This window comes from Morchella importuna, assembly GCF_003444635.1.
Source record: "Morchella importuna strain M04M26 chromosome Unknown Morimp01GS027, whole genome shotgun sequence".
NCBI classification, from domain to species: domain Eukaryota; kingdom Fungi; phylum Ascomycota; class Pezizomycetes; order Pezizales; family Morchellaceae; genus Morchella; species Morchella importuna.
In genome coordinates this window covers 177,583-192,522 of record NW_025763424.1, presented here as the reverse complement: position 1 = coordinate 192,522, position 14,940 = coordinate 177,583, and the positions used below count along the sequence as shown (strand labels likewise).

The window sequence follows — 14,940 nt, the reverse complement described above, 5'->3', positions numbered from 1 at the left end:
TCGTCTTGGCATACTACCAAGCTAGCTCAAGTATCACTTCCGGCGCAGCATCCACCATGGGCGAGTGGTCTAGTGGTTACTAGGCTGCTCGTCGGGTTAGACACCGAGTGTTTGTGCTCAGGACGACGGAAGGTCCTGGGTTCGAGCCAGGGGTGGGAGTAGTAACTGGATTTAGTCGCCGGTTGCAGTACTTTTTGTTCTTTTTTATTTATCTTTTTTTGTAGTTAAATAAATTAGGAAGCTATTTTGATTTTTGGTTTCTCTGGGCGAGGAAGGGGTGAGTGAAGTCGAGTAAACTTTCCATTTTGCGTCATGTGTTATTACAAAGCACGTATACCAAAATATGGGTCATTTTAGGCCTTTTCCATGGTTTTAAACAAATCTTATCTATTAGAAGAGGGACAATATGACATTACCATTTTACTGACACTTTTAAAGAGTGGATATATCTTCATAAGTTATCACTCGGTACAGAGCAGCACCACAAGTGTGATATGATGAGGTGCTACTGCGCATGATAATGACCTGGTGGAAAAGTAAAAGGTATACTTATTCATGGCCTCATTCAATTATGGCATATTAAGTGTGCATTATAGCCAAAATTGCCCTTAGAAGTCTTCAAGGCAAGAGGCAAGGACAGATATTGTTCTTGAGTGCCCTTGTCCTTTTGGACCACACTGGGCCTAGTAAGTAGTTCTTAAGTTATCAATTTGTTTAGGAAAAAGTGCTATCTAGCTGGTGTATGGGTAATCATGGGAGGGACTACAGTTAATCAGACCCTGAACACAGATTGAACTCACTCCTAAGGGTATCTAGTTTTAAAGCCTATCACTAAAAAACAAAAAGCGAGCAAAATTTGATACGAGTGATATTTGATGATTCATATCCGAAAGCCAATGGTATCCGAAAAAAAAGAGCTAAAAACCAATCAACCTGTTCTCTGATTCTACACCCACTTATCCGCATCTCACTATAGTTACATATACACGCCCAGCATTCTGTCCTTAATTCTTCTGCAAGAACCCTTGGAACGCCTTCTGATCGATCGAGACCTGTCCCACGGCTTGCAACCGCTTCCTACCCTCTTTCTGGTTCTCCAACAACTTCATCCTTCTTGTCCTGTCACCACCATACAGTTTTGCTGTAACATCCTTGCGCACAGCCTTCACTGTCTCTCTTGCTACAATCTGGCGTCCCACCGCTGCTTGAATCACGACCTCGAATAGCTGTCTATCGACATATTCTTTGAACTTCGTGACCCATTTTCTACCAGTTCTCGCGATCTGCGAGCGGTGCAGAACTTGGGAGATGGCATCGACGGGGACTTTGTTTACGAGGAGCTGGAGCTTGACGATGTCGCTCTTTTGGTAGCCTGCTTCTTCGTAGTCGAGGGATGCGTATCCCTTTGTAAGACCCTTGAGCTTACCGAAGAAATTGTCTACTAGCTGGGCGAGGGGAAGGCGGTATTTGAGAATTACTTGGGTGGCAGTCCAGAAAGTGAGTTCGACTTGTGTTCCACGGTTTGCCTGCAGTATTGTATTAGAAAATGAAGTGATAAAAAGGCGGGAGTGGGTAGATCTGTACCTCACAAAGCTCAATAACACTTCCCAGATACTCCTCCGGCACCGTAATAGTTGTCAGAACGAGTGGCTCGTAAAGCCCCTCCATCTTATTAAAATCACTATCCGCACTCGGGAACTCGTGCGGATTTCTAATAATCGCCTCCTTTCCATCCTTATATATAATCTTAAACGGCACCGTAGGCGCCGTGATAATAATACTTGCACCATGCTCTTGTCTCAGTCTATCCTCAAACACACTACAATGCAGAGTTCCCAAGAAACCCAATCTCCACCCTTGCCCCAAGGCCTCAGAGTGTTCACGGTTTAATGTGACACTCCTATCGTTGATGACGAGCTGCTGGATACTGTCATCTAGATGGTTGAACTCATCTTGATTTGCCGGGAATGCTCCAACGAACACCATAGGTTTTGGTTCCTCGAAGCCGGGATAGGGCTTCACAGTGTTCTCCATTCCTACGTGTGTGAAGGTATCTCCGATCTTGGCTTCCTTGGAGATCTTCATGCCAGGGTTGAAGTAGACATAACCCACTTGGCCAGCACGCAGGCTTGAGGTGGCGGTTTCTAGGGGGTGCATTATCCCTACTTCACCGACAATGTAGGTTTTGCGAGTTGCAAACGAGATGATTCTGTCTCCCGGGCGTAGGGTTCCGTCAAAGACACGGATGAGTAGAATGACACCCTTATAGGTATCATACCAGGAGTCGACAAGGAGCATACGGAGGGGAGCTTCATGAGAGCCTACGGGTCTATTCCGGATCAGTACTGTCCTTTTGCTACATAGGCCACAGGGGAGGTGATGAATTACGGAGGCACTTTCTCCACCACTGCCGGCAATATGGATTCTACATTCTTGCCCGACTTTGCCGATACCAACACAGCCGTCGTTGGATCAAGCTCAAAACTAGTCCTCATTTGCTCCAGCGCTCTCTCAGGGTCTGCGGACGGGAGGTCGATTTTGTTGATGACGGGTATTAGCTCGAGGCCTTGGGAGAACGCGAGGTAGAAGTTTGCGACGGTTTGTGCTGTGGTGTAATATCAGTATAAATGACTACTAGCAGGTAGAGAGCATGCCTGCTGACCTTGAACACCTTGAGAGGCATCAACAAGGAGTAGTGCTCCACCGCATGAAGCATAGGAGCGTGTTACTTCTTCTCTAAAATCGACATGTCCGGGGGTATCTACAAGATGTAGAAGGTAGTCATCACCCTAAACCAAGAAGATGTTAACAACTTCCATAAAGCTAGCCATTGGGGAATCGTAGCAACCTTATAGTTGTATATCATACTACATGTCTGCGCCTTCACCGTAATCCCGCGCTCTCGTTCGACATCTAACTTGTCCAGAATCTGCTTATTTCCGCCAGGCGCAATCGTCCCGGTAAACTCAAGTAATCGATCACTAACTACGCCACCGCTTTATCAGAAACCCAACAAAAAACGACACAGAGGTAGTAGGGTAGTGCATACGAGTACTCTTCCCATGATCCTACACACCCAACCCCACCAAGTTAGCCAGAAGCCCCAACTGCTACAGCATGAACCAGAAAACCTACAACATGCGCTACGATACAAAAATTTCGAAACCTCTCCAATGGGATCGCATCAATCCTCTTCTCGAGCTCCTTCGTCGCCTTCAGGGATCCCAGGCGGCCGGTGGTCGCAAAAGCCCTCCTACTACTAGTAGGCCATTGTACCGGAATCCGAGTGCGCTCGAAGGGTAGGAGAAGCCTACGGAGTAAGGTGCATTGCCGCATCGGGCGACAGGGAATCTTTCTGTGGGGGAAGTGGGCGGAGGTGAGGCGGGGGGGTGGTTCGGTCGTTGTTGTTGGGGTTGCTTTTCAAAAATTCCCGAATGAGGCTCTGGTTGGTTAGCGTGAGTGCAACTTGGGCTTAGATCACGGGTGGTCACTCGACAAGATTTATCTAATGGAGGGCAATGATTAGAGAGATGACAATGTGAACGATAAGGGTTTTCGGAATCCATAGCCCTGACATTCTAGGCCATCTGAGTCCTCGCAAGATAACTACATGTAACCAAGCAAGTTCCTCTATATAACCCCTGAGCTTTCATCTCATCTACCGATTCAACATTCCCATGACTATATATTGCAACTCCTCCATCTCCTTTAATTATTCATAACATGCCTCCTCAGGCCTACAGACTAGTGATATATACCGCATGGAAAGTATCTTCGGGGAGATGACGGATGCATGGGGTATAGGACCAAGTTGACAAATAGGCAATGAATTTGGGCATTAATAACTTTAGCGCCATGAATCTAGCCAAGCTAGACACACCAAGACAAACACACTGATCGAGAAGGGGGCAGGACTCGCACAATTTTGACAGGCCACTCTTGCGCTTCGATTTCACCACAGTCTGAGTGCTCCAGAACAGACTCTGGCGAGCGAGATCGTAAACATTTCAGAATTCACCTGGCCTCCCCACACCCCACAATAGCACATCACCATCCCAAACCCTCGCTCTAAAAAGAAAAGAAAAAATGATAATCCGAAACAGAACCGCAAAAAAGAACGACTTGATCGCCACTCGGCCGGAAATCATTGCAAGCTTTATTCCGCGCCACGGGGGAGGGAGGGGGGTCTGAGATCTGAGACAAGAGAGCCCGAGCACCTGGTTTCTCTCTCCCTTCCCTTCCCGTAAATTGGATCCGGAGCCGATCACCGGCTAGCTTCTTGGAAATAAACTAGGAGCTAACTACAAACTCTGCTTGTCAAATCTCCGGCGGCGTGAACGTGACCGTAGTGATACTAAAAAAAGGGTGGACACAGTTCTCGAAGTTTTCTGTCGAAGTGCTTAAAATTTGAAATTTAAGAACAAGACCCAATTACCGGAGGTAGCTTATTTAGTAAAGCTGGTTTTGCTAGATCCTCTCCGTCCTCTAGTCTGTATGGAAATCACTAGCCACAGTCCATATATGCTGGAGTACGGAGTCTACCGAAATCGAATCCTGCTGCAATATTGATGCTTCTTGAGGGCATTTCCGGCCTTTATCAGGTAAGCTAAGCCTGCAGCATTATATGTCTCTGTTTCTTGAATCAGATTCTTTTTAGCTACTCCTCTGCAGTTGTTAATGCAGTTCTCCTGTACAACATCCCTAAGAAATTTGGGTGGACAGCGGGTGAATCCGCAGAGCCTCAGGCAGTAAGCGAGGAACGCCAAGGAAAGAGCCGCACTTTAATTTGTCTGTAACTGATCATATATATTCAGCATCTGAGTGAGATTAAGGGTTCCTTACACTTAAAACCGGAGGAGAGCTCTCGGTAGTTGGGAAATATAGAAGAGAAGCTCACCCCATAGATCCTCTTCCAAAACCGTGTGAAAACAATATATCGAAAGCAACAGGTCGCAAGAGCTATGGCCTGCAGCCAGCTAGGCAATATAAGCACCCGCGAAAAATCTATCATTGGTCAATGCAAACATAAACCCGCTACGTTTCTAATGCAGCCATCGTGTAGAGCTCCGCGAATGAGCTGAGGGTAGTGAGATAGCTGCCTTAATCGATGGATTCATGAGCAGATGTGCAGTAACAGGATGCGGGAACAGGGAGAGAGATGAGAGCAATCTGCTCGATACCTTGAAAGCCGTAAGGTTTAGATCGTGTATTCTTTCCTCCTATATCAATTGTTCCAATCCCCGACTAGTCATTCCAGGCAGATCGAAAACACTGAGGAACTTCTACCTCCGGAGCCCCCTGATCTACCAGATCTTTTAGAATAGCAAAGGGAAGTTTTAAGCAAGGCCTAGGTCATCCAATCCTTTGGTAGCTTTTATTCGTTCTCTTTTTTCTCATTACCGATGAGGATGACAGCCCTGATATCACCGATGGATACTTATTTCAACCTTGCCCAACGGCATGCCTCATGTAGTCCCGATACCCCGTGTAACAATCTTGCCTTGCTGCACGTCAAAACCCGTGACCAACCAAACAAAGCACTATCCCGTGACATGAAACACCCGCCGTAGGAGAACCCCGGCTCTAAGCGCAACCACAAAGCCACCGTCGCTACCAAGTCCACACAAAAGCTGTGTTACCTCAACCAATCGTGTAGATCTACAATATCATGCAAGCCTAAGGTTTACTTTTGAGAGCTGCTATCTCCACCTCCTCTCTCCCGTCCCCATAGCTTGCATCTGCAGGCAAGTGGTTAAGTGGTTTGCTAACGGGGGCGGCAGCCAGAGTACAATTCTGATGAAAAATCGGAGACCCTGACGATTTGATCGAAAGCGGGGAATCGGTATGGCGGGTTCCTTTCAATATTTTTATTTTGCAGATGCGTCCGATGGTCCAGAAAGAGAACATGGGATAATAATGAGCGTGTCTGATGGTGAATGGTGAATGGATGTGAAGTGCATTGCTAGTTGGCAAATCATAAACCCCACATATATCGATCGAGGAAAAAAAAAAAAAAAAAAAATTAATGAACTTATCCCCTACCCCGCCTATCTGCACCTTAAGCGTTTCGTCAAAGCTTTCTAGCTTCCACCTGGGCTTTTGCATTTGTATGTCTACCCCTCTCCCTTACGATTCCCTCCGCCATCACGATATTTATTTCCCGTGTTTTTCACATGCAGCAAGGTCGATTGAGGCGTGGACCGGACAGTTGTACTTGTGATATCGAATCGGAGGTGCGTCATTTATCAACGATGCATCCGTTAAACCCAAAAGAACTCTGGTATGCAGCGGTAAAATCTATGAGTAAAACAACAAAGGGAAACAAATCGAGGGAGCGTAAATCCCCAAGGATATGGCGGGAGATTAAACTAAACAAAAAAAGGTTTACTGAACTAATCCATGAAATTTTTGAGGGTAAAAAAAAGGTAACCTTTATAAAAGAAAAAAAAAAGAACAAGAAAATATAGGAAAAACATTCCCTAGTCATGAAAATAGGACGGTAACCCCAAGATAGCTGCTAAAGATGACCACCACTCGTATACACAGACAAACAAACATTGGCCGTCTCTTTCAAGCATGCGCTTATGATTCCCCCATATACCAAGTACACTAATGCTAAATACCGCAAAACACCCAGCCCCATAACATACCCCCTGAAGACTTTTAACGTCTTGCAAAACAGCAGAGAATAGAAGCTCTTCCAAGGAAGTAACAACATCCCAAGAAACGAACTAAAGACAAGGCGGCGGTTGCCCAGAGCAAGGCCTGGAAATACTTGGCAGTTCTCTTGGAGGCGACGTTTGCTTGCTAAATCATGAAGTTAGCAACTATAAAATTCACAGCTAAATATCTGAAGAGGGATTAACTTACTGAGAAACCAAACTGATCGAAGGTATCTGAAGTGATGACAGCAGCAAGACCAGCGTTCATGAAGATCCAGGCAGTTACAAGTCTAGTACGGAAAGATTTGTAGGAATCGTCAAGGGTCTTCTTGTCGTCTTCAACGACAGGAACAAAGGGAGACAAAGCACGCTTGACAGTAACCTCGAATGCCTGATCGATATCTGCTTGCGGCTTGTCGGGCTCTTCAATAACCTTGGCTTTACCATCTTCTGCTACTTTCGTGACCACAGATGGCAACACTTCAGCCTTGTCGGAACCCTTGGTACCCCAGGTAACATCGTGCCAATTGCTGAAAGCGTAGACGTTGAGGATGTTGATGTATGAGGAAACTGTGAGAAGGTACTGAGGGAAACTGTGAATCATGTGCCACGGGTCAAGGTACATAATCGATGCAACGAAGTACAGACCGAAGGTGGCAGCAAGAGCGATAATGATAAGACCGGTGTTGGAGTTGAAGAACTTGGTGACAAATTCGCTAACACTGCTCGCCTCGAGTTCCGAGAAACCAGCCTTTCCAGTAAACGCTTTTACGACAAGATAAAACGACAAGATAATGATGTAGAACTGAATGAGACCGAAGACGACGAACGAGACGATGTAAGTAAATTTCGAACCCTTAGGTCTGTTACCCAAGGCAAGAATGAACTGCAGCAGAAGGAAGGCAAGGTAGGTGTATTTAATGATGGTGTTGAAAATCGGAGTAGCTTCACCGAAAGGCCATGGAGATCTCCCGTTTGTTCGTTCCGAATCACTTGGGTCACCAACAAGGTCCATGATAACAGTTGTTGTAAGCCAGAAATTCGCCAAACCAAACCAAGACATGATGACAGAGAAGATGTTGTAAAGAAGCTGTATGTGGAAGAAGATCATACGGATGATGTTGTGACTACTGGCGTACATTCTCCCGAAATGCATCAGGGAGTAGATACTGGCAGCGAACGAACCGTTAAGCCAACGACGACGTTGTGAGATGAACTCAGGCGCACTTTCTGGTACATCGGTTTCGGCCTTTGATGTCTTGACGTAGGTAAGATGCCACTTTGATCCAGCTTTTGCGACCAACTCGAAACACAGAATACGATCCTCGGCCAAGAACATGTTCTTCTTGAAAATGTTCATCCCCTCGATACCTTTCTTTCCGAGACGGGCTGACAGGGTGTGATCTCCGTGGAAGTACTGCTCCAAAGGACGACCCATAATAGCACGGAATCTGTAAGCAGAGAAAGCACCAGGCTGTTTTGTGTTAGTTTCTATTCCTTGAGTCAAATTCAGAAAATGAGCAAACCTACCAACACAGAGACATATCCGAAAGCAGCCTCCAGGGGTTTATCCAGAATATTTGAGATTTTGTACTCAAAGTTCTGGGTAGCAACCAATGGATTCAACAAGTTCTTTCCTCCCTTACCCAACATAGCGTGGATCTCACCACAAGCACCACCCAAGTCCTTGTCGTTGTAGAAAGCCTCCCAAAGGGCAAGGATCGACTTCGCACCAGGCTTAGTACCAGCATCCAACAACACACACACCTCGGGGTTCAAAAGACGACCGAAGGCGTTGAACAGCCATCTGTGGGAGTTGATCTTCTTGGAGTTCTTCTGTTTCAGACAGAACATCATCTGCACTGGGGGGAAACAGGTTGGGTCATCATCACGAGGGCGGATGAGCTGCTGGGAGGCAGTCACGGAAAGCTGTGTGGTGTATTCGAACTGTTATTTGGTCAGCAGACGTTTCACATGCAACCAATCGGAATACAGGGGAAAGCATACAATGTGGGCGGTAGTCTCCTTTCCGTCGACATCCTTCTTCATTACACCGTCCTGGAAAATACCGACTGTCGCAAGAACGTCAAGAGTATCTTTGTCACAGGGGTCAATACCGTCGAAAACAAGACAGACGACAATCTTCTGCCAAGCCGGTCCACCCTTGTTCCAGAACTCTGACTTCTTAAGATTGACGATATCACGGATATTTTGCATAACACCGTGAAGAGTACGTGCTGTTAGCACCTTGTCTTCGTTATAGTAGGTGATAGCAATAAGCAGCTCAGTGTGTCTGTTGTACATGGCAGGACGTAGATTGTACCCATTTCTCAGGGTGAAATCATCAGGATCACAAGTTGCAGCGGTATCTAAATTAATTCTTAGCAATGTTTTCTTCTTTCTCGTCCTCGGCACCAATTAACCAAAACTTACATCGCATGTGTGTAAATTCTTCACTGCCACCCTCAACGTCCGGCTGCCTGTACTTGGCCTGAACCGCATTTTGAATAGCAGATGGCACTGGGTAGTCAATAGCCAAGACCTGACCTTGCTGAAGCTTAATCTTCCTTGTAGCATAACGTCTCATTCCTGTAGGGGCCTGTCTCTGACGCCAGGCTTCGGTGGATGAAGTATCGGACCTAGCATATGGACTTGGAGCACGGTTGTTGAAGTTAACATTGGGGTCACCACCCTGAGGATATCCGGGACCCTCAGCTCCCGCTCCCGGAGGACCGGCGTAGCTCTCAGATAGTGAGTAGCCAGTGTTTGGCCTTTGTGAACCGCCTGGTGTTGTTGAACGACTCATCGGGTCGTCAAAAGGGGCTTGAAAAGGACCCCCAGCTTGTCCGGTGTTAAGAGGAACTCTCTCTTGGTCATCATCCGAATCGTAGTCTCGGGGAGGAGGCATATGGTATGTGGATGGAGGGTATTGTTGGAGATTGTGGCCATCATCATGACCACCGGGATTACCACCTTGATAAGACATTTTGTGGATTGTTACCTCTACAAAAGAGATACAAGGAGCAGTTGATGTCTTTTTATCTTCTCACTTGTGTTCCGTTTAGATGGAATCGATAGCGGATTGATAAGGGGATGAAGAAGTAGAAGGTTTAGAATGGTAAGAATCAGAGAAAGGGGTTTGAAGAGAAGAAGTCGAACGGGTATCTTTCAAAGAAAAATGAATGGTAGAATGCAAGCAAAATTCAGCCCTTGTGGACTGGATGTTTGCTACTTGGGACGAGTAAACCACAAGAAAGAGATGGAGGTGATGAAACTGAAGTGAGAAGTGGGTTGAAGCAAAGAAAAGAAGGGAAGAGGCGGAGAAGGGGACGAGGGCGAGCAGTTGTTAAAAAGAAATGAACGAGGGTCCCATAGGCCCTCTCGTAACGTGAAGGGGTGAAACAGACTGCGGGCTGCACTTGCCTCGAGCTAGCTCGCCGCAATACCTTACATACATGCTGTACCTACAACCTACAGACACCACCTTGACCCTTTTCTGATTTTTTTTCTCCCCTCCCACCTCTGAACGATAATATGGGGCCGCCCTGTATTCTGGTTGGCCTGTCCCCGCCAGCAATTCGAGTGGTAGCTGACGCCCGCTACTCATTTGGGGTTAGAACACTACTCCCTCTTCTACGCGCGTGCAGTAGCCTTCCAGAACAGCGCTCCCAGCGTTGTGGCTGCAAACAATCCCTGAAAGTCTTATTCAGGGGGTTTAGTGGGGTGTGCTTGGGCTGCTGCGTTCACCCTCACTCCCTTGTGGCACGGTGGCAGTGAACGAGGAGGGTGTGTGGTCAACAGTGCACAGGAATTTCTCCTGCATTGAGGTTGGTAGGGTCTATTGCGCGCACACCACGCGAGACAGCTTCTTTTAGCGTAGAGCATTGATACTCTATCATCTATGAGAGACCACCATGTACGGTGAAGGAAATGGGTCTATTAATAGATCAACAACTTACATTTCGCGCCACAGCTCCGGCCATCGACTGTGCAGAGCTTTAATGAATCGATTTCCGACTGGTTGCCAAGAAAACCCGCTTTTTGGAGGTTGAATCACTCGTCTCAGCCGCACCTCTACTCTTTACTGCGGTACTTCGCCAGTAACACAGTAACCCGGAGAATCTCGACCCTCCTAGCCTCATCGGTGGATGTCAGATAGGTATTCCCACTCCGAAATACGTCTGTACCACTACGTCTAAGGCAAAAAAATGCTTAAAAAAACCTCTACCGAAAGGCACAAGAAACATCGTCGAAATGGAAGTGTAGAAAAAGTGGAAAAAGTGGAAGAGAGCCAGGCCCTTGAAGCGAGAAGCTTCCTGTGGGGAAGTGGTGATACCCACTCACACACGGCAACCCCACCTAAGAATGTAACTACATGTAAAGTATGAGATACAACAGTTTAAAGGCACAGCAGCTACATACATGAATTCCTGTAACTCAGCCTTATCCTCACCTGCTCTCGAAAAGATAGGGTACATGTATGTATGGTAACGGGTTGATTGCCAGATCACCTCAGCTTCTTGTGCCACGATTTCCTACCCATCATACATACTCGTTTACCACGAAAAGAACCAGAAAATGCAAGTGACGGAAACAGGGATACTTTGTATGAGAGATCACCGCCACTCCATACAAATAATCCTTGCCCTGAGCAACTGCATTTTCTGGTTCTTTTCGTGGTAAACAAGTATATATCTACGGCCCATCCTCAGCCCACCGTGTGGAATTTTTGGATCCATTTCTCTTCAAAAGATGGCTGGCTTGACCCCAGCCCTGTTCCCGTAGAGTAGAGAGGAATGAACCCCCATGGCTTTCTAGTATGCGCTTCTCGGTTCAACTGGGTGTAGCGAGAGTTATAACGAGGTATTCCTGGCAGAGCATACTCTAATACCCTCATACCCTCCTTCCTCCATGGATATCTCGCTCCTTATCCATGGCTCTTACCATTAAAAATCATCCGAAATCTATGCCCTACAAAAAGCACAAAGAAAACTCCCGCTCCTCCCGTTCCTCCTCCGCCTCATCTCTAACTTTATTTTTATTTTTTTTCGTTCTCTTTTTATCTCTTTTAGGTATTGTAATACAGCTCTTGGCCCATCTACGATTATTCGCTGGATAGGCGGAGCTGTCCTGTTCCAACTGCATGTGTTTAGACCCCGCAGCAGCTCGCGCAGGCAGCTTAGAGTTCACCCCGCAGACGACAGCGCTCGTCTGACGCTGCAGCCCTGGCTGCTGCTTTGCTTTATCCCACCAATTGCATAAAAGCAGGCTTGAGCCAAAATCTCACTGAATTTCCGGATTGCGTTGAGGGCCTTGAGGCTTTGTAGGCGCGATCAGGAAGCAAATCGTTGCCAGTTGCTTTCCTTACCTAACTGCCCTATCTCAGATGTTTGTTTGCTTTTGTTTGTTCAGCTATCGAATCTGACTACTCTGCGCAGCTCCAGCCGTAGCTTAAACAAACCTCAGCTGAAGATCTCAATCGACACCACCAAGCATAACTCGGCTAGTGTTAAGCGAGAAACAGTCAGCCTTATCATCACAACCATCACCATCTCTATTAAAGTATAATGTACATACTGCAGCATCATAGAAGATTAATGCCATGGTGTTTCGATGCTAAGCTTTCCAAGCAACCAAATATGTAAGCTGCGGCCATGGCAAAAAAAAAACAAGAAACCCTAAAACAAAGTAGCTACTTGCATCGATAAGGCTGAAATCGAAATCGAAACCTAGTTTCCGACACCATGGTGTGGAAGGAGCAATAAAAAAACAACCCCACTTCTATCTAACGTTGTTTCGCTCTGCTCTGCGCCATTTTGGTTCGTCGTCTTGAAGAGTCGCACTACGTGCCGTTAGCAACCCGATCAATAATCGCGCCAGCCAGGTTAGTTGCAGTAGCAGCAGCAACTGCAAGCAAACAAGCAAGTCCTTACAGACGCACGTTCCTTAAACAGTAGCCCTAACCCATGCGTTGGCAGCACGCGGTGTAAGCACAGCTTGCCTGCTTACATATGCGCGTGCCAACTGCATCCTAGCCTCTGGTGACGGTCTCTATCTAAGCATATCGAGTGACATTCCATGAACCCCATCGTAACAACCCAAGAGCGAGCGACGTTAAGTTTGAGCCTCACGGATCTAACCACCGAGACATTCTAACCCCCATGAAGTCTTATTTCATTTTAAGCCTCACCTTGACTCAGATCTCGTGCCCCTCCCCACTCACTCATAACTAACGAAAGGCCTACCAGCCCAGCTACGGGAGTAAGCGGGCCGTACCAAGGGGCTCAGGTTACATAATTCAATATATGGAATTTCGAGGTTCGCCTCCTTTATTTTACCCCCCTTGCGGCCCGAGAGCAGAAAAATCGATTTCAAGTCTTCAACGCCGATATTAACCCTTACACGGACCCCCCCCGGAATCGACTCGGCAACCCCCGTTCAGGAATTAGCCCCGGAAGTCGACCGTTGACAGAGGGTACAGATGTACAGTCGCAACTCGCTATGCCGGATGGCCAAGATTCAGCCCATTTCGTACGGGATAGCAAATCATCCGGGACAGCAAATAAATCCTCAATAAATAAACCTAACCCTAGATTTACTCACCTCTGAACCTTTTTTTTTTTGCTTCAAGAGCTCAGCTTCTAATAGTATCGAGTGCTAGCAGTACTTGATGTCTGATAGAGTTTTCTCCGCTTCAATTTTGAAGGGGGAAAAGTGTTCAAAACCTCAGAATTCGACCTTCAGTGAATGGGAAAATCTAGCTGTGTATGGACTAGTGGATCCGGGATAGCAAATATTATTTGTATGGGGACAGGGGTCAGAGAGTTGGCCAGTTTCCCATACGGTACGAGAAGGCCAAAATCCGGAATAGCAAATTAATTTTGGTGAGGAATGAGGGTATCAGCCAAATCCATCCGGGATAGCAAGGGATCCGACATATTGAATTCCGGCATAGCGAGTTGCGACTGTAAATTGATCTCGATGGATTCGGCTATGTCTGTGGGTTTGTTTAATGGCGTAAGTGGCGAGTGAAGGAGAGAGGGTGATTCAGGGGAACTTTTTTTAGGCAGAAAGGAAGTGAGGGAGTGAGCTGGGGGAGAAACAAGAAGGTGCCTGCAGCAGCTAGTCAGTGAATCGCAAAGGGGGTTGCATCTGGGGCCTCGATTCAATGAGATTAATATTGCATGTTTTGTTTGCATGCCTGGAAGGTGGGTGCCCCAATCTAAAGTGGGTGCTGATTCTTGGGTTCTTGGCCCCCGGCGGCTGTTAGGTCGTTATCAGATAAGGTGCAGGATCCCGGCGTTACAGAATATCCCTGTCGGTGATGTGCGGCGGTACCTGTTCACGCTTACTGGGCGGTGCTTGAAATTGTCAAACATCTGTTTGCTTAGTCTTTAAGATAATGATACTGATTACTTAGTAATTATTGTAGAGCTTATCATTGAATATATGTGAAAGTTATGGTTATATGTGATGATAATTACGAGTGATATATTGTGATTGATTCCCGAATTCTTGGTTTTTGAAATCCGTTTTTTTTTTTTTTTGTTTAATTTATTAATTGCATGCATTTTGAAATCCGTTTATAGTGATATATATATAACTAGACAAAATGAATATTGCATCTAGATCTATTAGACATGCTCTAAAGCGAGCTTTTGGCTTTTGATTAAGGATGATATATAACTGGATCGAAAGCGGGGCAATCGATCGCGGAGTACAGTATATTGATCCTCTATTCTAAGTTATAAATACCATATGCTGTCTCCGCCGAGGCCGCGGGATATGAGCCTTATTAATGCCTGAGCACCTTAAATTATAAAACGGTTTCCGTTACGAATGAAAGATTATAGGCCGGCGGATCGATGTTTGATCTCATTATATACACAGATCCTATTACGAAAGGTAGGAATTAAATGGGTTATTTTCTAATCCGAAAAGCTAGCTAAATTTGAGAATCGGATTAAAGGCCCTACTAATAGCTATAATATATATACTAGCGCGAATTTTGGGTCTGCCAAGTTTTCATAATTCTCCCAAGAGGGAAAATACGTTCGACGGTAATTTAATCACAGAATATCACTCGGTATTATTTGGGCCATTAAACCCCACCTAATGTTCTTTTTTTTTTCTTTCTCTTTTAATTCATTAATTAACTCCACCTAATGTTTCTATAATATAGAACATATTAAGTGTCTTTAATGCCACTATCTCAGTTATAGCACTTAAGAAAACTCTTTCTGTATAGTTATCTCCCAATAAAACAACGAGAAGTCAT

At 46.0% G+C, this 14,940-nt stretch overlaps 2 protein-coding genes across 2 annotated transcripts; both read right to left on the bottom strand.

The window, feature by feature from the left end:
• Positions 1-1,004: 1,004 nt before the first annotated feature.
• Positions 1,005-3,336, bottom strand: LAJ45_07978 (uncharacterized protein; the record flags this gene model as incomplete). The annotated part of the gene is made up of 7 exons (XM_046117532.1): positions 1,005-1,526; positions 1,585-2,329; positions 2,389-2,605; positions 2,663-2,789; positions 2,849-2,985; positions 3,050-3,068; positions 3,136-3,336. The coding sequence occupies 7 exons, from the start codon at positions 3,334-3,336 to the stop codon at positions 1,005-1,007; spliced, it is 1,968 nt and encodes a 655-aa protein (XP_045969181.1).
• Positions 3,337-6,663: 3,327 nt separating this feature from the next.
• On the bottom strand, positions 6,664-9,648 carry LAJ45_07977 (uncharacterized protein; the record flags this gene model as incomplete). Its single annotated transcript, XM_046117531.1, has 5 exons — positions 6,664-6,807; positions 6,871-8,136; positions 8,193-8,609; positions 8,670-9,031; positions 9,096-9,648. 5 exons carry the CDS (start codon positions 9,646-9,648, stop codon positions 6,664-6,666), a joined length of 2,742 nt encoding a protein of 913 aa, XP_045969180.1.
• Between the last annotated feature and the right edge of the window lie 5,292 nt (positions 9,649-14,940).